At 48.7% G+C, this 22999-nt stretch overlaps 1 protein-coding gene across 1 annotated transcript in view; it reads left to right on the top strand.

The window, feature by feature from the left end:
- The window catches only part of MEGF9 (multiple EGF like domains 9), a 50765-nt gene extending 30016 nt beyond the window's left edge, over positions 1 to 20749 (top strand). The window contains exons 3-6 of the mRNA XM_086475830.1: positions 11046 to 11185; positions 14715 to 14858; positions 15743 to 16015; positions 20295 to 20749. Coding sequence (XP_086331956.1) covers positions 11046 to 11185; positions 14715 to 14858; positions 15743 to 16015; positions 20295 to 20749 — 1012 coding nt within the window. The remainder of the gene's footprint in view (positions 1 to 11045; positions 11186 to 14714; positions 14859 to 15742; positions 16016 to 20294) is intronic.
- The last annotated feature ends 2250 nt before the right edge of the window (positions 20750 to 22999 follow it).

The raw sequence follows: 22999 nt of genomic DNA, 5'->3' as shown, positions 1-22999 counted from the left end.
GGTTAACTGAGAGGGAGTGTTCTTGCCCTGACTGAGTCACCAGGCAGCAGGCAAAGCAGGGATGTAGGTGATGTCTCCCCACGTCTCGCTGTGTGGTGTGAGCCAGGAAACGCCCTTGGGAACTTCAGCTGAGATGCTTCGAGTCATGAAGGAGGACGAGGTGGAGATCGTGCACGTAGTGAGATGTCACACCCAGCCACAACGTGTGTGGACCCAGAAATGGCAGGGGACCTCCCTAGCTTCTCCTCTTCAGCACCGTTTTACAGCCTTGAGGGATGTGGGAAATGCTTATCCTCAGGCATTTAGAAGAGGCAGCACAGGGTGGCAAAATTTGGAGGAAGACTCGGGGAGGAGGACCGATGTTAACAGAGATTGCTCTGTGTTTCTCTTCCCTGCTCAGTGGGGTTTGCTGCAGACGGAGATGACCTCTGGGTGTTTAAAAAGAGGAAAATTAGGTCAGTTGTCTGTGTTGTAGGGCTGGGGGCATCAGTATGGCTGTGAGATGGGCAGCCTCATGCGTAGTGATGTGTATGGGAAAATAAACGGGATGTGAAGTCTGGTGAGGCAGGGGCGCGGGGTGAGCCCCTGCGTTGGGGTCTGTCCCCGTGGGTGGGAGAGCCTCTTCTGCATTGCAAGGAGATGTGTGTGTGTGAATCCAGGAATGAGATTTTTGACTTTTGTTCTGGAAATGTTGGGTCTGGGGCTCTGAGTTTGATGTCTACCTGCCGCCGAGTCCCTGGGTGAGCGGTGCGTGTCCCTCCAGGCAATCCCTGCTTGGGGTGAGGCACGCAACCATTGCCCAACACCAGCAAACAGCTTCTGTTCCATTGACGTTAAAAATACTGTAAGCTGTACTTTTTTTTTAAAAGCACCAGCCCAGCTCTGACTTGCACAAGTTAATTCCTGCTGACTTAAGAAAAAGAGAGCCACTGTTCAGATGAGTCTCCGAGTAAAACAGCAGCGTAATTTTGGACTCTGACCCTTTTTGATTTGGGAGGCAGACTGCCTAAAGGCTGAGCTCTCGGGGCACACAAAACATGCCTGATAGGTTTCAATCAGCTTGCCTAGGCTTTTGTAAAACGGCCTTTTAAAGCACCACCATATGATGATTATTAGTATTATTTCTAGGCATGCTCTGTGGCTGGCCAGATGGCACACCCAAATACACTGTTTATTAACTAGACCTCAAATGCAGACCATCAAATAAAAATAAAAAAAAGCCTTTCCCGAGGCAGACAGTTGATTTTGGGAGTGAACATTGACCTGACATGCTGTCGCTATGAATGGACTCCACGGCTGCTAATCAAAGGTCTGTTTTGGTGGTGTTTTAAATTTGATTATCTGGGGAGATCCACACAGATCCCCCTCTGGGATGGCAGAGGATTTTCAGAGGTTTGGGTGATTTTTTTTTTTGTTAGATGAAAAGCTGTGTGTAGTTGAAGCTGGAGCTCGCTGTGGGGCTGGATGCAATCCTGGGCTGCGCGGGGAGGGCTGACCCATCTCGGAGAGGGGGAGTGTGTTGTCCCTGTTGTGGTAACGCCTAGAAACCTCAGATAAAACCGCGTTTCAGTGGGTTGGATGCTGTGTAGATACTAGCTAAAGATAGCTGTGGCCTGGAAGTGTTCGTAGTCCGTAGAGGGAGGGTGGGGAAAGAGGCTGAAGTTTCAAGGGCCATGGTCAAAGTCATGGAGTAGTGGAGAATGAGGAATGGTGACTTGGGTGGGTGCACAGGCGGAGCTGGAAGGGCTGTGCTTCCATGGCAAAGCCTCGGGGACAGTGCCTGGGACAGGAGGGTGCCTGGTGGTGGTCCCAGCCCATGGCCTCAGCCAGGAGCTGCCCCCCACCAGCTGCATCTCTCTCACCATCTTTTGGGCACCTCCGGTTGAATACTGTCCTGTCTGTCCATCTGTCCTTCTCAGACGGAGCAGGAATGTCCCTACCTGGTGGAGGAGGCAGAGGTGAAGGCGATGTTCCTGGAGAAGGTCGCCATGCCCAGGCTGGCCAGCCCGTATCTCCCAGGCTTGCACCCCTGTGCATTTATTTTGCTTTTTTCTTTGTGAGCAGACTCCTCTGCCTGAACTCTCATCTCCTGCTCCCTGTGGCCAGACAAGGAGCCAAGGCAGAGGCAGCAAAGGTGGTCTGGGGGGGACAGCAGCCGGGGAGGCGGTGAGAGCACTGTGGCTTCTCGCAGTGTTTGTGCAGTGCCCAGCACACCCCTGCCCCTCTGTTCCTGTGGTGCAGCTTTGCCCAAAAATGCCGCTTGTGTCCCCAGCAGACTCGTGGCAGGGCGAGCTGGCAGCCCCGGGACGTGGCGGGGCTCTGTCTGGGAAGTGCGGGATGAGAGGAGAGGGGTTTGGATGGGGGAAAGCCTTTCCCTGCTGCAAAGCAACAGCCGTGCGCTGACATGAGGAGCTGCACAGGCGCAGCTGTTTAAATGCAGGCGGAAATAATTTCCCTGGGTAAAGCTGTCCTTGGGCTGAGTTATTGAAAGGAGCAGGACTGCACACAGGCAGAGCCCAGCCTGGAAGAGGCAGCGTGTGGTACAGTGCTGGTGAGCAGGAGATTTCAAGTGACTCTGCATTTCTTTCATTTGTTTATTTTCACCTTGTTAGCGTCGCTGGCCATCCCCACACTGGGCTGCAGACATGGGTGAAAACTGGCCAAGGGTAGCCCAGTGTGATCCAGCAGTCTGGGCGTTCATCTGCTGTGCGCTGGTGCAGGGCTTTCCTGCACCCCAGTGCAGGGAGGGAGAGATGGTGTTACCCTGATTTACCTCTTGCAAAGCACCCGCTCGAGGTTTTCCTAGCCCAGCGTGTAGGGCTTTGGGGCTTTTCTCCAAAGCCTGGCCCCACAGCCACAGGACCAGCATGTTTATCCCACGAGCAACTGTCCCTACATGGGTGCTCTTGCACCCCACGATTTGGGATGTGGATGGAGAAGGAGGGCTGCAAAGCAGAGAAGGTGCTATGGGATGTTGCTGCCTGGCAGAATAGTTCAGCCCTCAATTCCCTATTTCCCTGTGAGATTTTTGTCTTTAACTTACCTGTGTTCTAGGGAAGGCAAGGTGATGCACCCTTCAACTTCTGTTGCACCGTTACCTGCACTAGTGAGGAAGGGGAGACTTGTGGCCACTGTGGGTGTTTAAGGGTTCCCATGTTTAGCTAAACCTGGGCTAACCATCTAATCTGTGTTAGGTTTTTCCAGTTCCCTTAAAATCTCTAAGCTAAATACACATAATGTGCTGCCATTGTCCTTAATGAAAACAGATGCATGTTAAATTGAGGTCTGTCAGTCAAAGTTGCTCCCTCTACCTGTGCCTCAGTTTCCCCGCAAGCAGAAGGGCAATGGGAAGCAGAGGCTCTGATGTGCTGCTTGGAGGTGACGTTAGCTTTGCCCAAGTGTGCAGCACTCTGCTCCTTTGCTAACGGAGCAGCCTTTCCTTACTGCTGGCTCGGGAGACAGCTCTGCAACGCGTGATCCTGGTTCATGCACAGTTCGTGCCGCAGGCTCAGCGTAAGTCATGTTAGAGAGATCTCCTGTCACTCATTTCCGCTCAGAAAAAAAGTTTAAAAAAAAGTTAAAGCATGCATATAAATGCCAAAGTGTTAATTCAGAGGTGTTTTGCCCCCTCAAGGGGAACTTGTGCTTTGTGTTCATATGAGAAAGAATTAAGGGCAGAGTGTCCCTGAGAGCATTTATGCGCGGGTGTCCCCTGGAGCAGGGATGCTGCAAGGGGAGGGCTGTTAGCTGGGCAGTCACCATCCCTGTATGCCTTCTTTGTAGTGGGCTTCTCTTTGGAGGGGCTGATCTTGTGACCCCAACTCCTATGGATTTGCAAGAGCATTGCTGGTGAGAGTAAGGTCAGCGGCACTGGACAATGTTCTTTGTTACGGTCTTTGAATAAGGGCTGGGATTTCTGAAGGAGCTTGGGGAGCTGGGCAGGGGGAGCTGCACGCTGGATTTGCAGAGGTGATGGGATATGAAAAGATGGAAAGAGATTGTGGAGAGGGGGAAGAGATAAGAAACATTGGTCCTGATGGTGTTGGGAAGCACCCAGGTGGGTCACAGACTAGACACACCTTGACCACCATACGGTATGAAGCTACATGGGGCAGAGCTTGGGTGGGGTTTTTTTGTTAGTCAGAAAATGCAGATCCCTTGTAATTGAAGGTTTTTTTGGCGCTTCATCAGCCTGGGCAGGATGGGTGCTTGTGGCACTGGTTTGAGATGAGAGAGACCTCGTGTTCCCAGGGCTTCTGCGCATCCCAACCACAGGAGGTTATCTGGGGGAAGGCGGTGGAGTTCTCATTTTGCATAGGGAAAAATCTTCATTTTCTGTCTTTAGAGTGTCATCACACTTCTGAAATGTCTGTTCTTTGCGTGGGAACTGTATTTTCCAGCCACACTGGGTACTGCTCCTTTGGAGACAAGACCTTGGGAGCCCAACTCCTCAAGGACTTATTTTTTTTAAATAAACCAAAAACCAAACAAAACACACACACATCACTTTCCCTATTTTAAAAAGATTGTTGTCCCTTTTATAGATCGGCTAAGCACAAGCAGTGGCTCATTATCTCCCAGTAATGCCTTGTCAGCATCACACTGCAGAGACCAGATTTTTTTTGTAGCGGAAATTGTTATGTGTGGACATCAGAAAAGCAGAAGAATACCCCGTTAGAGCATATTTTTCTGTGTGCTTCAATTATCTAAATCTCTCTCCTATTACAGACTCTCATCCTTTACATATGATTAGCTCTCCTATTCCCCCACAAGCAGGTAAATATTGTACCTGCACCCATTTATATTTGGTTGCAGGCAGGGATGGGAAATGAATGAATGACTGGACACAGCGGCAGGGGAAGGTAGGTTGTTATCATCTCCCCTACAGTAATTGTGGCTTCTCAGAAATCCTGTGATTTTGCTGATTTTTCCAGCAGGCTTTGCCGTTCTGGTGTTGCCTGTTGTAAACTTGCTGCTCTGGTAAACATTGACTGCCCTCAAAAAATACTGGCTCAACTTTTTAAGCTCTTATGGCTGAATTGTGGTTTGGGGGAGGTGGTACCCAGCCTGACTTCAGGCAGCGCTTGTTGCCCGCACCTTTTTCTGCTGCCTGAGAGGAGGCATCAGTAGAGATCTGGGGGATGGAGGGACTATATTGAGCAAAACTGGTGTGTCCAGTGGGGACCACCACCACCTCCCTGCCTTCCCCATTGATGTGTCCTCATCTGCATTGAGGTTGCCTGTCCTGTCCCTGCATTGCCGTGATCTCCAGGGGATGCTCTGGGAAGCTGGGACCCACCGTTTTTTTTGCTGTTTGTCAGGCTTTTGCTGCTCCTCCTTATGCCAAATCGTAGAGGACCCCATCTGACCTCCCTCTCCAGGGCCATCATGCTCTTCCCATCGCTTCCTCCCTCCTCAATCACTGAGGTCCTGGCGGGTGGTGCTGGGAGGGCACCCGGAGGAGACGAGACAGCCCCGGGCTGGAGTTCCCCGGCTTTCCTAGCAACAAGGGGCATCCTCGGCGGGGGAGACGGGGCCGTGGAGGCGGCGGTGGCCAGACAAGGTGGCCCTTTGACACTTACAGAATGGCCTTTCAGAGCTGTGAAGTGTCCCCGCTCTGTCGAGGGCTGCCATATAAACAGATGCCGTCCCCCGGCACCAAGCGAGGAATGCGGCGCACAATGGCCCAATGTTCGCCGCAATAAAGCCCCGCTTCTTCTGCCCTCCACAAAGGCAGCTCTGAGCGGTGGGGCAGCGGGCATGGGGCTCGGCCGTGGGGGCACTAACCCTTCCACCAAAGCGTTTGGTTTGAGCCGAGGGAGCGGGGAGGTGAAACCCAACACGGGGCTTTTTCCCGCTCTCCACTTCCCCGCATGCTGATATTCAAATGAATTGACCTAAAGGAAAGTCAACACGTGGGTTACGAGGGTTCTTGGTTTGCTCAGGGTGGGTGTTAACAGCGTGGTTTTCCATGGAAGTGTCTTGGAGCGTTTATCTTTCAAATGTTAACTTTTCTACATTGCCCAGAAAATGCGAGAGAGATTTATCCCCTGGCTGCTGTCAGACATCACAGAAAATCAGCACAAAAGGAGCTGGGCTCACTGGAGAAACGTACCATTTTTAGCGACATCTCTTCTAAATCCTCCTAATCTTGTGCAGCATCCTTTTGTCTTATTCCATCAAAGTGTGACAAAGCCTTTTCATGGGGGTTGTTTTACAGATGCTCGTAGTTCAGCAACGCGTTTTTCCTCATTCAGACGGAGCGCTGACATTGCTGTTAATTGTATATGTTACAGGAACACCTCCGGGCCCTGCTGGGATGAATGATGGGCATATCTGTAAGCAGAGGATTACAAGGCAGTGGCTGGGAGTGAGCAGGGAGGCAGGCGAAGCTGGAGGTGCTGCCGGGTCAGGGAAGGGCTGGCAGGAGCCCTCTTTCCTCTTTTTCAGGGCAGTGTGGCCCCTTACTGGCTCTTGTGGGGATGGTGCTGGCAAGTGGCGTGGTCCTGGGAGATGCTGTGGTGTGAGGAGTACGTACGTACGCTCTGTGCTTCAAGGTGAAGTTGGTGAATGTATTTGGCAAAGCTCTTCTTCAAAGACGTTGGGGGCTTTCGTGTGGCTCATCTGCATGGTGTGCCCTGGTTTGAGACCCGTGGGAGCTCCCTCCTTCTCTGACTCTGCCCCAAAATCTTACCAGTCTCAGACTTTAAAAATAAAGGCACAAAATCTTGGTGCTGTACCATTTTGGCTGGCTCTGACTTGGTCAGGCAGCCCCTGGGCTCTCAACGGCAGCTGGGCATCCAGGTTTTTCTAGCAGCTGGGAAAACATTTGAAATTAATTTATCCCTTCCCTCCTCCTTGCAAAAAAAAAAAAATAAATTAAAAAAATGAAACAATTAGAGGTTGCTGAGGGTTTTCTGTTACACCATTAAACCGTGCACAGCATGCCTCTGAACAGCCCTTGAGGCTGTGGTCCTCCGTCTTCCCATCCATCTTGTGTCTGTCATGTCCCTGCTAACTTAAGGATGTTTCTGTGGAGGAGTGAAGATCCATTGCAGATGCAACTGCACATTGTGATCTGTCTCAGATCACAGATATTTTAATGCTTTTTTTTTTCCTTGTGGTGAGGCCTTGGGTTCCCGTGCTGTCTTGTGCTGAGCAGTGCAAGGTTTTAGGGCATTGCCCAAGCTCCCAGGCAGAGCCTGTCCTGTCGGAGTGTCCTTCCCAGCCATCAGACTTGGCAGAAAATTTTCTGCAGGGTGCTGTGCAGCTTCAGGCCGGGCACGAGACAGGATTTTGGAGGTGTCGCCTTTCTTCGTGCTCTGCTCCTAGGACACTTCCAAGTTGGGTCAAAACTATCTGCAATCTTCCTCTTCAAGAGTAGCCAGAGTAAGGCACAGAGAGGGGATCCCTGTTGTGTTCCCCTTAAATTCTGCAGCTGTAAAGCTGCAGTCCCATGTAAAATCCACCCCAGGGAACGTTTTGTTGCCACTAGTGGCAGAAATCACTCGGTGAGTGGTGGGATTTCCAGCATCCTCTAGCTGTTCCCCTTGGGTGGAGTGGAAGGGGGCTCTGCAGAGTAGAAGTGGCTTTTTTTGCAAGCGTATTTTGGGGTGTAGGCTGTTCCCCTTGCCCAATATTTTGCTTTTATTTACAGCCCCCTCAGTGTCTGCTGGGGTGCTGCTGCCCTGGGTGACCGCCTCCTGCCGGCGGGTGCTGCAGCCCCGGGCTGTCACCCTGCAGGCGTCGAGACGGCAGATCCTAAAGCATAACACGAAGCCCAAGGGATGCAGGCAATTAGATGCAGGAACTCCTGCCTTGGGGGGGTCCCAAACCTGGCGTATAGCCCTCACCCCTGGAGGACTGGATCATTTGGCGTCAGATCCAAGCCTTGCACGTGGTCTGCCCCTATCCCTGCCGGTCGGCTGATCACTACCTGCTCCTTCTGCCAGGATCTCTCGTGCTAGTGATGTTTTTAATCATTGGGAAACATATATAAAGTCGATGGATACACACTACCTACACGGTCTTTAAAGTAAGTATATTCATAAAAATCTGGTAGAAACCAAGCCTGGCAGGACACTTTTGTCACTGGAAGTCTGTTTTTGTCCCGACACATCCTTCTATCAATTCTTTTGTGAGAGCTAAAAACTGGCTGGCTTCGGTGGAGTTAATAATCATCTGAAATGGAGTTGAGCAATTGATGTTGCTGCATCAAAATGTTTCCCTCTTCCCTTCCCCCTCCTTCCCCCCCACTTCCCCCAAAAAAGAAATTCCTGGCTGATACTCAAAATCCAGTTCAGTTCTCACTGTGCAAGCATTAAACTGTGGGTCTTTTCTTTCAAGTTTCTGGATTTTTATGGGCACAATTGGTCTGTTAACAGAATGATTTTATTTTTTGCGGTTTCAAGGCATTTATATCATTGACCTTTGCTTTAAAAAGTGTCTGACAGTCTTTACTGGACTGGAGCTATGAAAAGGAGTGTTGTAAGGGGGCTTTATTCTATGGAAGCAATGACCACAGGCAAAGCTTTATATTTGCTGAGTGATTTAATTCTTGCACATGCAGAACTTGGCTCTGTGCCATGTGTAACATGTTGAGAAAAGGTCTGCTTGAGAGGCATTAAAACCAAACTTTCCAAAACCATCTCTTTTTTTTTTTTTAAAAAAAAAATAGCTTGCTTTCCTGTTATTTTTAAGCTAATGAATAAAATCAAGGGACGCTGACCCAAAATACTGCATTGAGCTCTAGCAGAATCATTGGGGAAATAAACCTCCATTAAAGAAATGAAATAGGAGTCTGGGTGGAAGGGTGCCAGTCGGGAGGAAGAGGAGGGTGTCAGTAAGATAAAGGCTTGATCGAGGGACAGGAGAGAGTAAAACAGAGCACCCTGGACTCCAGGAGGAGGCCTGGGAGGGTGAAGATTATATAGCTCTAGTGCTTGGTCGTGTAAAGTTTTACTCATAGGGCACATCCCCAGAACATGTATATTCAGGCTATATGGCAGATCTCCCCCAAATTAGTTGCTCTTCCTTGCTTGGCTCTGCCTGTCCCCTGCCTGCTTACAGGAATATCTGTCTGGTAGTGCTCAGAAGCAAATAAAAACAAACTGCTTTTTGTTTGCTCTTATTTTGAACACTGTGACAACATTTGGATTAATGTTAGGTCTTGTCAAAAGCTCTTTAAAAGTCAACCCTAGTGAGCTGCTTAACAGCATCCCTTTGAATTCTGCATCTGCCTGCTGCAATTCCAGATAATGGTCGGGAGAGTAAGGAAACATCGTATTTCTTTCCTTCTTGTGATCAGTCCATTAAATATGCCTGAAGCTTCATATTCAGGAACTATTTAATTGTGTAACCACTTGGGCTGAGTTCTGTATTTTGGTGTGCCTTTGAGTATTTCCTCTTCCTTTGGCAAGCAAGCCAATGACAAATACTAAATTATGTTAATTTCTAACAGAAGCAATGTCTTCCCAAAAACATTGCAATCTATTGCGTTTTAAATAAAAACAACACCTCACCAGTACATCAAGCTGTTTGGAGCCTCAGCCTCTATTAGCTTTAATCAGCAGATTTTTCTAGGGGCTTTTAGAAGCAAATTGCATTGCTCGCTCTTCCCCAGGAGGAGCGAGGGAGAACAATAGATTATCTTTGTGCAGGCACACCGAACTCTGAAATACTGAATTTAAAAAGTGTGTGAATAGGGTGGAGGTTATACAGGGGAAGAGCGCAGAGGAGCACCCAGCGGTGTGCAGGGGCTGCTCCGTGGATGGTACCCGCCTCGCCTGCTGCAGTTGCAAATGAGTCCACCTCCTGGAGGAGACCAAGCCCTGTGCAGTTGGGGCTCTGTCCTGGCTTCCCTGTGCAGCCCGCAGGGGTTGAGGTTTCCTGCTGGTCACCCCCGGGGTGGTTGGGGATGCAGAGAGGCGCTTCTGCAAGCTCTCGTCCTCGGCTCGGGCGCCAGCGGGTCCCACGTGTGCAGGTGGTGTGAGGCACAGCCGGCAGTCTCTGTGCCAGGGCGTTGATGGGAGAGAGCGTTTTTTCCATTCCTGTGATTTCTCTGAGAGTTGAGCCTACATGCTGCTAGTGTATAGTCGCTTATGAAGGGATGGGTTGGAAGCCTCTGTGTGGAGAGACTGGCATGGAAAGCCAAAGGAATGAGGATAACCTCTGCTTTTTATAGCCTCCTGGTATTTGCTTGTCCCAGCTACCACCAATACCCTCTATTTTAGCTGTGCAGAGCTCCACCCTCCGTGCAGGCAGACTTGGTGCCCAAGTCATCAGGCTCCTGTCTGGGGTTAGCTGTAGTGGAAACCGCTGGGGAAGGGAAAACCCTCTCTGTCTTTCCCTGGCTCTTATTGTGTAGGAGAAGTGGACTGGGGAGAGGAGATTTGCTTGGGTGGCTGTGGGGATGTTGCATGGAAGGGATAAATAGGATCATGGAGGAGAAGCAGAGGGAGTGCAGGTGGTTGATGCCTGCCTGGGCTGAAACCTGAGCGAGACACCTGAGCTGCTGCGATGGCTCTCAGGGGAGCCAGGAAGGCAGGTGATGAGCAGGGAGTTGTCTGCTCGCCCGAAAATCCAGGAGGTGCTGCTCGGCACCAATGTGGAGGGGAGGCGATTAACCACGTGGGTGCTCTTTTATTGTTCAGGCGTAGTGATCACGGGTGTCCCAGTGCCCTGCAGGACCCAGGGCCAGTGCAGGTGCTTGATGAAGCTGGAACTGGAATGGGGCTGTCGGAGCATCTGCTGGGGGCTGCTATATGGGGATGCCTTTGGGGCAGGGCTTTCCAGAACGAGTGATTATTTCTGGTGTCCAGCTGGAAACTGCTGTCAGGGTAACTGGTTTTGCAGAGACTCAGCCTATCTTAAAGTCCCCATCAGTTTTTGGAAATTGTTGCTCAGGGGTTTCGTGTCCTGCTTCCAGCAGGCATTCCTGCAGAATTGCCTGCTCTGGAAAGGGAGTCCAAAACACTGACCACAAGTTTGTACTTTGGATGCCTCCCAGCCCGTCCAGATTTCACTGTTTGTTTTTCTTTGTGCAGCTCTGGGAAATGCCAGTGTAAAGTTGGTGTCACGGACCTGAAGTGTGACCGGTGCAGTGATGGATACTACAGGTTTAATGAAACCACTTGCGAGCCGTGCCAGTGCAACAACCACTCCAAAACCTGCGACGGCTTAACAGGTAACTGTCCTTTTCTGACCGAGGTGGGTGCAGACTTCACCTGTCTCCTTTGTCTCTGGATTTTGCATCTGCATCTTCATCTGCATCTTTATGTCTTAAGGACCCAGAATTTTTACCTTAAAAGCAAAATTAAAATGTGGGGTAGGGTTGGAGCTAGTCCTCTTAAGAAATTTGATAAAGGCTGCATTATTTACCCCAAGCTGCAGTGCAGAGCCTTTATTCTGTGGTCTCTATTGGAAATCAGTGCTCTATTGTTCTCTGCACTTACACAAATACACAACATGGGCTTTTAAGGAGCTTTTGTTTAACTGCTGTTTACCTGGAAACATATACTGTACTGGGACTGACGCAAGGTCACTGTTATTGCCACAGGTAACGTGATTAGTGCTGGAAAACACTGGCAGCACCTAATTAATACTATCCACTTTTTCTAAATTTGCCTTGTTCGTTTTCCTTGATCATTTCTTTGACTGTCTCTCACTCATCCAGATGTTGATGGAGTGCAAATGTTGAGGCACCTGTGCTTGAATAGCTCCTGGGAGGGCAGGGTGGACCCTAATTGCTTTCCCATCTCCACTGAAAGGAGAGATCCTGGAGGAGTGATGTTATGTGACTGCCTGTGCAATCCCCACTTTAGCAACAAAACTCACATTTCAAAATCCAAATTCTCATCAAAACTTCCAGGCTGATATGCAGTTCTGTAATATTTACTCAGGAGCTTAGAAAGGAGAAATATTCAAAAAACATTGCAGGGTTTTTTGCATAACTGGCAGAGAGGCAGAGCTTATCAGATAAGGTATTTCTGGACAATTTCTGCACTGGTGTCTCTTCCCTTGTGGCCTGTGTGTTTGCAGCAGAGGAATGGGTAGCTGCAGTGCTGACTGTGCCCAGCTGATGCCCTGATCCTGCTCAGCATCAGGGGTAGCAGCAGGCACCAGATCTGCACTCCTTGAGGGTCAATTACTGCATTTCCTTCCTATACTGAACTTGATCTGCTTATGTCCTACTAATGCTGAAGGATGTGAGATTGTACCTAAAGCTGTGCGTGCATCAGCTGTGTTACTGATTTGGAGCTGGGTGTGTGGGTTTTGTGAAGGAGTATGATAATCTGCTTTTCCTTTTTCTCCCTCGATGTTCCCCACACACAAAAAAAAACCCCAACCATAAACCAAAACCCAGCACAGACCTTGCCTTTAGGATGGGGCTGTTCAGGCAGTCCTTCTGCTGGGGCTGTCCTGCGCTGACCACAGCATTGCGAAGAAAAACCCTCTTTTTTTGGTTAATGACCTATTGTTGATTTGACAAAAATCCCTTTTTTAAAATTTTCCTCCATCTGCTCTACTTGCTGCTGGGGGTGGGGGAACCCAACAAAACCAGCACAGAGAACAGTCAATTAAAAATTAGATCTGACGTCTAATAAGTAACGCAGCGCACTCAGCCTGCTCTAGAGGCTGCACTTTGTGTGACCTCCCCAGCTTTACATCAACTGTGTGTAGTCTTTGTCAAATTTTCAAGGTTTCTTTTGCATTAATGCTGTACTTCGGGCTCCCTCTGCAGGCTCTGCGACCGTCTCTGCATGGCCTTGCTCGGCGTTGCTCTGCCCAGGAGAAATATTTAAAATTATTGGGCTGGACACTGGGCAGCTAGAGCTCCCCAGGCGACAGCAGTTCCTTTGACACGACCTTGTGCTCCGTGTTGTGTCCGCGCAATGGGTTTGGTGGCTTCTTCCTAGTTGGGGTACCGTGAGCTCTGATCCTTCCTGAGGGCATTATCAGGATGGGAAGTGTTATTAATTATTAAGGCTTTCCACAGCGATACCTGATTGCAAGCCCATGCGTGCTTTGCATGGCTGAGCAACTTGCTGACTCATTGGAAACACAGCCATTTTGCCGGGTTGGTGTAGATAAATGTGAGTCATTTCTGCCGATGGGAAAGACATTGGTCCTGAAATGACCAAGACTGTACAGAAAACGCAAGTGATTCCAGATTTATGCCGCCATTAATGGCTGCAGAGCACGGTTCAAGGCACCCTTGCTGCTGATGGGGCAAATTAACCTTCCATGAGCCGGTCTGTCCCAGGCATCCCGCCGAATCAGCTGATTGAGGTTTGCAACTGGAGAAATGGAGCCTAGTGGTTTTTTTCCCCTCTAGCCCTGACATCTCTCCCACAAAAACCACTGGCTCGTGTCTGACAAGCTGTTGGGTGAAGAGTAAACAGTGTGTGGGAGCTGACGCCGAGCAAGTGTCCTTAGTCGTGGGGGTGCTGCCAGCCCCACCGCGGGGGTGAATCAGCCGCTTCCCAAGAGCGGCAGCTGCCGGGGTTTGCCAGGGTTTGCTCCCTGCCCTTGGCACGAGGGTCGGCTGCAGGGACGCGCTGGGCTTGCTCAGGGATGCTCGGCTGCAGAGTCATTGCTGTGGAAAGAGAAGAGTAGGAGCTGTGCAGCGTGTTGGGCTTGCAAGGGAGCCAAACTGTTCCGATATTAATAAGAAAATCCACTGTGTTTTTTTAACAGTCAGCATTAACCTAATTCAGGATTTTTTTTCTGTGGTTAATGTCTCTATGAGGCTTTTGCATACCCCCGCAGCACTGCTAGATGAGCTCAGTGAATCTCCTGTCTGTGCTTATATATGCAGCGAATTGCCGCCCTGGTTTGTTAGAAGGTGGCTGTTGCCTTTTCAGAGTCTTGTACATGGGATTTAATCATACAAGCATCCCTCAGGTCACAGCCACCTCGCCAAGGAGCCTGCTGAATTACAGGGTGTGCCTGTTGATGGATGGGCTTTTGATAGAGGCTGCGTTTTTAGAACTAGGGAGATTTTTCCTTCTCTGGTTGTGATAGTATCAAAATGCAATTTAGAGGGCCATTAGGACACAGCCTCTGCTGAGACACAGCACGTTGGTTTTCTCATTCAGGGGCCTCCCCAGGAGGGGGAGGAGGCTCATGTGAACCCCCATTTCTCTGTTTCTCTGGAAAGGTCAATAATTGCTGCTGCTTTGTGCCTGTGATGGGGATGGAGGAGCTGGAGCCACACTGGTGGGATGGAGCCGTCTGCCCCCAGAGCAGGACAGTGGCACTTCCTTACACCTAACCACCAGCTCTGTGGTGTAGCAAAAGGCTGCACACAAAAAAGGGCAAAGACAGAAACTGAGGGACCCCTCGTGGGTGGGAGTGGGAGATTGGAAGGATCAAGATCCTGTCTCACTGGCGCAGATGCAAATGGAAAGCCCCTTCCTTGAGGACTGTTTAATATTGGTAGCATGTATTTACCTGCGCTGACTTTTTAAAGTGACGGGCTGTGGGCGCCTCTGCTGGGGCTGCCTGCTTTTTCACATTGTGTGTGTGTGCACGTGGAGGGGGAGACGATGAGAGAAGGTCATAAGAGGCCAGGATCATGTTTTGCCCAGAGGGTATCCAAAATCACCTGTGAGCTCTGATAATTGAGCGCGCTCCGTGCGGATTCTTGCTCCAAATGTTCTGCTCCAGTTCCTGCTGCCAAACGGTTGCTTGTGCTCCTGTCCCTTCCCCAGGCATCTGCCTGCACTGCCAGGAGAACACCGAGGGAAACCACTGCGAGCTCTGCAAGGAGGGCTTCTACAGAAGCACCCACCCTCCCCACGCCTGCCATCGCTGCCCGTGCTCCACTGTGGCATCAACCGGCACCTGCCAAATACGTAAGGCTTTCGGTTCGGTCTGATTCCTCAGATGATGAATAGCTCTTTTCAGTTAAATTGCTGGTCAGAGTGCATCAGCCTAGTGACACGTTTTATAGCCTGTGAATCCCCTGTTTGTGGGAACCGAGGCACCTTGCTGGAAGCGGTGCCTGCCACAATGAGCCCCTGGTGCTTGTGTTGCCTCTGGTGAGAGCGGCTGTGCAGAGGGAGGGCATCAGAAATGCTTCGCTACAGGCTGCAGCCTGCTCTGAAGAACCTGCAGAGTTTTGCAGAGAGAAACTGCTGAGCTTGTGGTAGCCAGGAGAGGTACAGGAGATGGCCAGCAGTGCCACACAGCCGTCCATACCTCTGTGAGCCCTCTTCTGAACACTTCCGTGGGACTCCAAGCAGAAATTCCCCAGTCTTCCTGCTGTATTTTCATGTAATCGAGAGAAGTCATAGCTGTAATAAACACATATAAGACTTTTTTTTGGTATTTCCTTCATCAGTTTTGCAATCAAGCCACCTCTGGCTTCGTATAGACCAAAAGTTCCCGCAGACTGCTAGCACCCTTCATATAGTTCCAGCTGTTTTCTGAAATTGGCTGTTTGAGATGGAAATGTTCAGCAGTAATAATCTGTTTGCTTAGCCGTGTGCTGAGAGTGCTCTGTGATGCTGGAACAAGGCATCAGAAGCTTTCAAAGCTTTTGTTTCCCCTAGGAACAGAGAAGCTCATGCAGTTCAAAAGTTGTATTTTCAGCTTAAGATTTGAGATTGGTTTATACTCAATGGCTGCTGATTTTTGTCATAGTGACTTGTGGTCGGGTGCCACAGAACAAATCCCCCAGCGGGTGTTTCTCTGCAAGGGGCTGTGGCACATACCTGCTTTGCTTTGTGTTCTGTAGAGGCTGGTGAAACTGCCCCAAGGTGTGACAAGTGTAAAACTGGGTACACTGGCCCGAACTGCAACCAGTGCGACAGCGGCTACTACAACTCCGACAGCATCTGTGTAAGATGTGAATGCAACGGGAACGTGGACCCAGCGCGGTCACCCAGCGTGTGCAAGCCGGATACTGGGGAGTGCCTCGGCTGCCTGTACCACACGGCGGGGTTTCATTGCGAGGAGTGCGAGGATGGCTACGTCCGAGACCCCGAGGGGACCAACTGCACTAGGAAAGGTAAAACATGCTCCTCAAATCCATGTCGAAGCTTGCTGTGCAGCTCGGGTGGGCACAAGCTGCCTGAAGGCTGAGGAGGGAATACTGTCAATTGTTCGAATTGGTTTAGATTTGTCTGGCCTGTGGAACAGGGAAGAAAACCAGACCTTTATAACATTGGTGCCTACTGGCCTTGGAATCTGTGGTTTAGGGTTAGCTCTGTAACCACCCTGATTCCCAGACTGGGGCAGACACCTCTAGTGAACAAGCTGGAGAACAAAAACTATTTGCAGTGTATTTAAATGTAGGTTTTCAAATTTCCATTGCTTGAAATACTTGATCTCTTCATGCCCAGTGAATTGTCCCTATTGACTAGCCCATTCCATAGCACTGTCTAGTTCCCTAGAAAGGGTGTTTATAGTAAGTTTTGTCACTTCTCGTACTCTGCAAACAGTGACTATTTGAACCAAATTTAGAGATGCTTTTTTTTTTTCTTTCTAAGTGAGGAAGCCAAAGCTCAGAGAGACGAGATCCAAACTTGCACAATAAGTCAATACCAGAATTTACTGGTACCTGCTCTGGGGGTCTCTCATCAGTCTTCAGTCCACATCTGAGACATGGCGCGTAGCATCTCAGATGCAAACTAGCTCTGGTACTTACAGAGGCTACTGCACAGCAGGAGTGCTTGTAGTGAAATGACAGAAAATGGTTCTTAAGGGGCTCCTTCGGTGCTTATCAGAAGATTGGTCCAGGAGGTGGATCTCCAGCTCCAAGCATGGAAACATCACCAGTCTTATGTATTAGGTAGGAGAACCCAGAGTTCAGGAAAGTATCTGGGCCCAAACTCATCCTTATCGCCAACAGAGACTTAGTTCAGTTCTTCCATGAGGAGCTAATGCAGTTTTCACTCCCGTGCTGCTCTCTGGAGGTGTAATCACAGCGTCCTTCTCTGAGCGGGGAGATGATCAATACAAACAAGTTGAATGCTCATTAGCTGTAACTGTACAGTTACAGGGCTGGAAACGGCACTGTTGCATCAGGTCATCCATTATCTCCCGCTGAACAGTCTGTCTTTGTGCAAAGAGCTACATGACCTTGGTCCACTAAAATCCATACGTCCGGCTCTGCTTGTATGCTTGCAGCCTTCACCCATCAGTTTTATTTTGATGGCACTATTACAGGCAATTCCTGATGTAGGGAAAGACTGTCCCCTTTCAAAGAGACTGGGACATGCTCTTCTAGCTTTCCTGTTTCCTTGATGCCTATTTTTTCCCCTTTCTTAAGCAATTAAAATTTCTTTCCAGTTTCTTACACACAATATGCCTAAAAATTGACATGCTGAGGTGCTGTGCATTAACTAGTTTTAGGTTAAGATTTCATAAACCACTAATGCATTTGAGCGGCCTAGTTTTGAGTAGCTTCTAGAGTGAAATCATCACCCAGACTCTAGTGGCTGCGGTTGAGATGAGACAGCATGTTCTGTACAGCCTGCACAAAGATAAACCCAACCTTGAGTATCCACAGGGGCTGTTCGGAGCCTTAAACCTGACCAAGACTTTGATGCTTTCAAGGCTGATGGAGAGAATATTCAAAGGACACGTGGGATGACCCCTGGGTGGATGGTGTTCCTGCTGCGATGATGAGGCATAGCAGCAAGGGCTTAGTGATGCAGCGTGGCACTGTGCCACCCAGCCGAGCATCGCAGCCTTCCCCGGGAGCTGGCGCGTGGGCTGCTGGCACGGCCCTGGCTCCTGCCGGTGCTCATTCATGGCAGGAGGAGGCGAAGCCTCGCAGAGCCTGCATTTCAATCAAGCAGCTGGATATGAGCTCACGTCAAAGCTGCCAAAGCGGCCCATTGACTGAACAGCTGCCGCTCTCAAGGAGCGGCTCGAGGACATCTGGAGTGCTGGCACGGCCCTGGCGAGCGGAAACAGGCATCGCTGTGCCACGGCCCAAGAGCGCCAGTCCGCAGTCAGAGCGTTTGCACCATGACGTTACCATCGGGTCCAGGAAATGTTTTCACCCATGTCCCCCTTGCCAGCATTTAGCTGATGCTGACTCACAAATAAAGCCCAGAAAAGTCCTGTTTCCTTGCTGGTGAATCAGCCATTGTCTCTGTTCTGGTTTTTTTTTTTCTAATTATAGCTACTGGCAGGGTTTGCCAAGAATTGAGTGTTGATGAAGGAATTTGGAAAGGATGACTGAATTCATCATGCCCTTCTCCCAAAGCTGTATCCAGGAACCTCTTGCTCCTGTCACGCTGCTTCCTACTGCAAATCTCTGCATGTTATTCCATAGGGAAATGCCTTCTGGCATTCAGCATCCTGAGTATCCTTATCAACCTAAGGCAGGGCCTGCAGAGGAGAGCTGCTGCAGGGAGGGACTCCGAGCAGGAGCCTAAATTAGGTGTGTGATGCCTCCTCCAGAGGAGTTTCTTTCTCCGTTGCCTGAACAGGGAACACGACAGCCCAAAGTTAACTCGTGGGAGTTCCCCCGAGACCCTGTGCTGAAAATTTCCAGCTCCTGTTGCCATTGGAGATGCAACTTAGTGCAAAACTAGTTCTTCAGAAGTGACCCTCCTCCTCAGTCATAATTAGTAGACTTTCTCTTCAGGAGAGCTGGATCAATACAGCACGGCGCTGTCAGCTGTAATTGCTGCAGCTGGAAGTGGGTTTAAAATGAAGTTGCATTTCTGATAGCAGAAAGAGAAATGGAAGAGAGTGGGAAAGAGGATGCAGAGAGTCCTGTGGAGCAATAGGTGTACATTTTGGTTGATTGAGGCTTCAGCTTCTGGAGAGTTCCTGCTGCCTGTACTTGAGAATCTAAAATAAATCAGGTTATTCCTATGAAGAAAATGCTTTATTAGTTACATTTGGGAGCCTAATACTCAGGCTGTTATGGTGCTTTCAGAGGCCTATAGCTCAACCAGTTTGGAGCTGGTGTAATGACTTTGCATCCCACTTACGAGATCTCCAGGGTTAACTTGTTGCTGACTCCTAGATCTGAGAAGGGAGTTATCCCATCTCTGCTGGAAGAAAGGCAGGTTCTTAGCTATTTTGTGCTTGGGAACAGACTGCAGAGGAAGACAGAGCTTGTGGCACAGTCTGGTAGTTCCCATGTTCTTATCCTTTGTGTGTGGACATATGCTAGCAGCTGAAACCAAATCAGGATCCAAACTGGCTTCTGCTGTGTTCAAAAACTTCCTAAGAACATCCATAGTCTTTTTTTTTTATTGTGGTTTGGTTACCTTCTGCTTCTGGCTATGCAGACTGAGGTTTTCCGTGAGATTTGTGTATGACTTCTTAAATCAAAAGCAGAACTGGGATTATTTTGTCCTTTTACGTAAATATTGAAATCCGTTGCTAAACACTGTGGTGGCAGAGTACTTACTCATGGTTCATTTCTTCATTTTTGATCTTCTTGTACAGGTAAGGCAGAAATAGTAACACTGTGAGCAAAGTCTTACATCTAGTGTGCTAACTGTGAAAGGTTTAAGCTCTGGGAATTAAACCTTGGAACAAGCTGCCCAGGGAGGTGGTGGAGTCACCATCCCTGGAGGTGTTCAAAAGACATGTAGATGTGGTGCTTAGGGTCGTGGTTTAGTGGTGGGCTTGGCAGTGTTAGGATGGTGGTTGGACCTGATGATCTTAAAGGTTTTCTCCAACCAAAATGATTCTATGATTCTAGTAGCTGCTGTGTCCTCCCAGCCTGGTGGTGCAGCCCACGCAGACGACAAGTGAAACTCTGCCTTTGTTAGGTTTGAAGTCCAAACTCCTGCTGCACTTGGTAGAGCCCCGTTTTCATGGGCGAGCTGGACTGCGTGGCTTGCTTCCATCATGAGCTCGTGTATCTAACACTGAATCTTGGCCACTGCACCTGTCCATCCATCACCAGATTTTTCATAGGAATGCTGCAGTCAATGATAATTAGTTAAAAAAAAAAAACTAAACACAACCCAGGCTAACCGTTTTTGTAAACTGTTTTGAAAAAATATGAGCTTTAACAGTGTAGCCTTAATTGCCGTAATAACTGTGATGTAAATGTCACAGAATCACAGAATGGCAGGGGTTGGAAGGGACCTTGAAAGATCATCCAGTCCAACCCCCCGGCCAGAGCAGCTCCACCCAGAGCAGGTCACACAGAAATGCGTCCAGGCGGGTTTTGAATGTCTCCAGAGAAGGAGACTGCACAACCTCTCTGGGCAGCCTGTTCCAGGGCTCTGTCGCCGTCAAATCTCTTATGTTTGTGTTTGATTCCAGCTTAGCATATTTTTATTGATCATTTTCTGTTTGTTTTGTAGAAGCCACTCTTGGCCCAGAAACAACGGAGTTTACAACTTCTGCTCCAAATGCCAGCAAGGCAACATCATTTTCAACAGCAGTGATAAACAGTACATTGTCACCAACAACTATACAGACTATATTTCCTCTAAGTTCCTCTGACAATAGTACCTCTGCTTTTGCAGATGTTTCATGGACTCAGTTTAACATAATTATTTTGACAGTTATCATCATTGTTGTGGTCCTACTGATGGGCTTTGTGGGTGCTGTCTACATGTACCGTGAGTATCAAAACAGAAAACTTAATGCTCCTTTTTGGACCATTGAGCTCAAAGAGGACAACATCAGTTTCAGCAGCTACCACGACAGCATACCCAATGCTGATGTTTCGGGGCTGTTGGAAGACGATGGGAATGAAGTTGCACCAAATGGACAGCTAACGCTGACGACTCCCATGCATAATTATAAAGCTTAGAAGAAGTGATCCAGCTGTTTGAAAGTTGGCTTAAAAAAGTTACAGGGCTTGTTGAAGGGGTATCAGGAGCCGTGCCAAGGCTCCACACAGAGGAATTTGCTCTTCAGATACTCTTATGCTGGGCATGCTGTAGCTTGCAGGTGAACAGAAAAAAGTGTAGTACATCTGAATTTCGGGTAATATGGTGAAATGCATTCAGTGTCCTGTTCTCCATAAAGATCCACAGAATTCACTGTTGTTAAAGACTTGATTATGCTGATCTGAAAATATTTTTTTTCTATGAAGAGGTGGTGGGGTGGAGAAGGCAGTGCCCCATGAGTAATCAGAAGCTACTTGATTTCCAGCCGACCTAACACTTGTGTTTGCATCCTTTAGTTTTAAAAGTAGCTCATGAATTAACAGTGGATTTTCAGGAAATAGACCTTTGTAAAGGCTTCATATTAGTTCCTGGTATAACTTTGTTTGAAAAAGAGGACAAAAAAAGGGAAATAATTGTTCACTGTACTACCAAAAGGCAAGTGGAGGAGTGAGTTGCACACTTGAAAGAAGTCACTGTTATCAGTTTCCACTAAGCAGGGAAACAGGAAAAAAAATCATGAAAATATTTGAGTTAGGGAAGAGACTTAAGTTTTCCCTTTCTGAGTATTTATACAGGGTGATGATGCTATTAAAACATAGCAATCCACTTTTTTTTTTCTAGAAGGAGTTAATGAACTTGTATAGTTTTTGTGCAAGGGAAGACGACAAGACATCTCAGGGTTGCCATGTAAAAATAAAAGCTAGGCTTAATACCCTACCCTGATAGAAAATGGTGTGTTCTGTATATAGAATGTAATATATCTTCTTGCAATTGTATTTGTAATTATTTGTAAAAAAGACAACCAACCAACCAAAAAAATCCCAACAACAAAACCATGAACCCCTCCCCAACCTCCCCTATTCCCCAAGTCATATTTTGTCATCTAGATTTTAATTGTACAGCGGTTTGTGGCATTGTTTAAAAAGAAAAAAAAAATGAGGATTGTTTAAAGCACTGTAAATTAGATGGCAATATTGTTGGAGCTGGGACTCCGGCAAACACCGACTGCTTAAAGCTTTTCTTCTAGTGTCATTGAATATCTTCCTTTTTTAGAGAAAAAGTGAGTGCTTCCTACTTGCGTCTGTCGAATTTTCCCATTCCTTTAAATACAGAGTGAATACCAGTGTCGCCATGACTAGGGCCTAGTAGGTGTTCAAAAATCAGATGTACCATTCTGTTACTTGCTTTTAAATCTTTATACAAAATGCAAGTACACTGTCATGAAGGCATTGAGGGCCTGAGCTCAATGGCTGAGCTTTTCCGAAGTGGCTGCTCATCACGTGAGTGGATCTCATTGCCATCTCTGCCGTGCTGACACGGTGACGGGGGAGGCTTGCCAGAGGGCTGAGCGCAGCCTCCTGGCCTCTGGAAGGGCAAAAGCAAAAAAACCTCCTGGATTTATGTGGAAACAGCTTTCAGCTGACGAGCTCGCAGGAGCCGATCTGCGCTCCTAGGCTTGAAAGCTAAAAGTGCACGGATGCTTTCAGGAAATTTATGTAGCACAAGGTAGTGATGGGGTATCAGCTGTCAAAAAAACCTACAGGGGACTTTAGGTTTTACAGATTCCCCTGATTTTTGTGGGAGGCCGGTGGACTGTAAGCAGAGAGAAAACAACTAATGTGCAGCACAGCACAGGGAGGTCCACCACGGAGCTCCTCACTTGGTACCCGCACCGTGCCCTCCCTGTGCCAGAGAGCCGCCAGGTTCCCACCCGTGGAAATCACTACCGTTACGTTTAAGCAGGGCGTGAAAACAAATATTTCACCTCGCTCATGACCGACCTCAGAACTAAAGCTGCATTGCTGCGCGCCTTGGTGCTTTGCAAGCGATGGATGCTGAGGATAAATGAAGTACCTGCGACAGGGTAGCAGGAGCTGACTGATGCATCCTCAGAGCCGGGCAGAAGTAAATATTTCTCAAGGTGAGAAATGGTAGGAAGAATGTGGTGGTTATTTATTTGCTTTCTGGTGCTGCATGGAGGCTTTTCTTATCATTGGAGACTTTGGGGGGGGGGGGCGGGGGGGGTGTAGGTGCTTTAAACACATGCACAAAGATGCCATTTCTGCCTCTCAAACTTGCTGCCTGATTTCAAGATGAGGCACGGCAAGTAAGAAGGAAAACAGTTGAGGATGACCGAGGGAAACAGTGAGGGCAGAATGTGATATTGCATA

Source organism: Leptosomus discolor, chromosome 19 (genome assembly GCF_034619465.1).
Source record: "Leptosomus discolor isolate bLepDis1 chromosome 19, bLepDis1.hap2, whole genome shotgun sequence".
Taxonomy (NCBI): Eukaryota; Metazoa; Chordata; class Aves; order Leptosomiformes; family Leptosomidae; genus Leptosomus; species Leptosomus discolor.
This window is presented reverse-complemented; position numbering and strand designations above follow the sequence as displayed.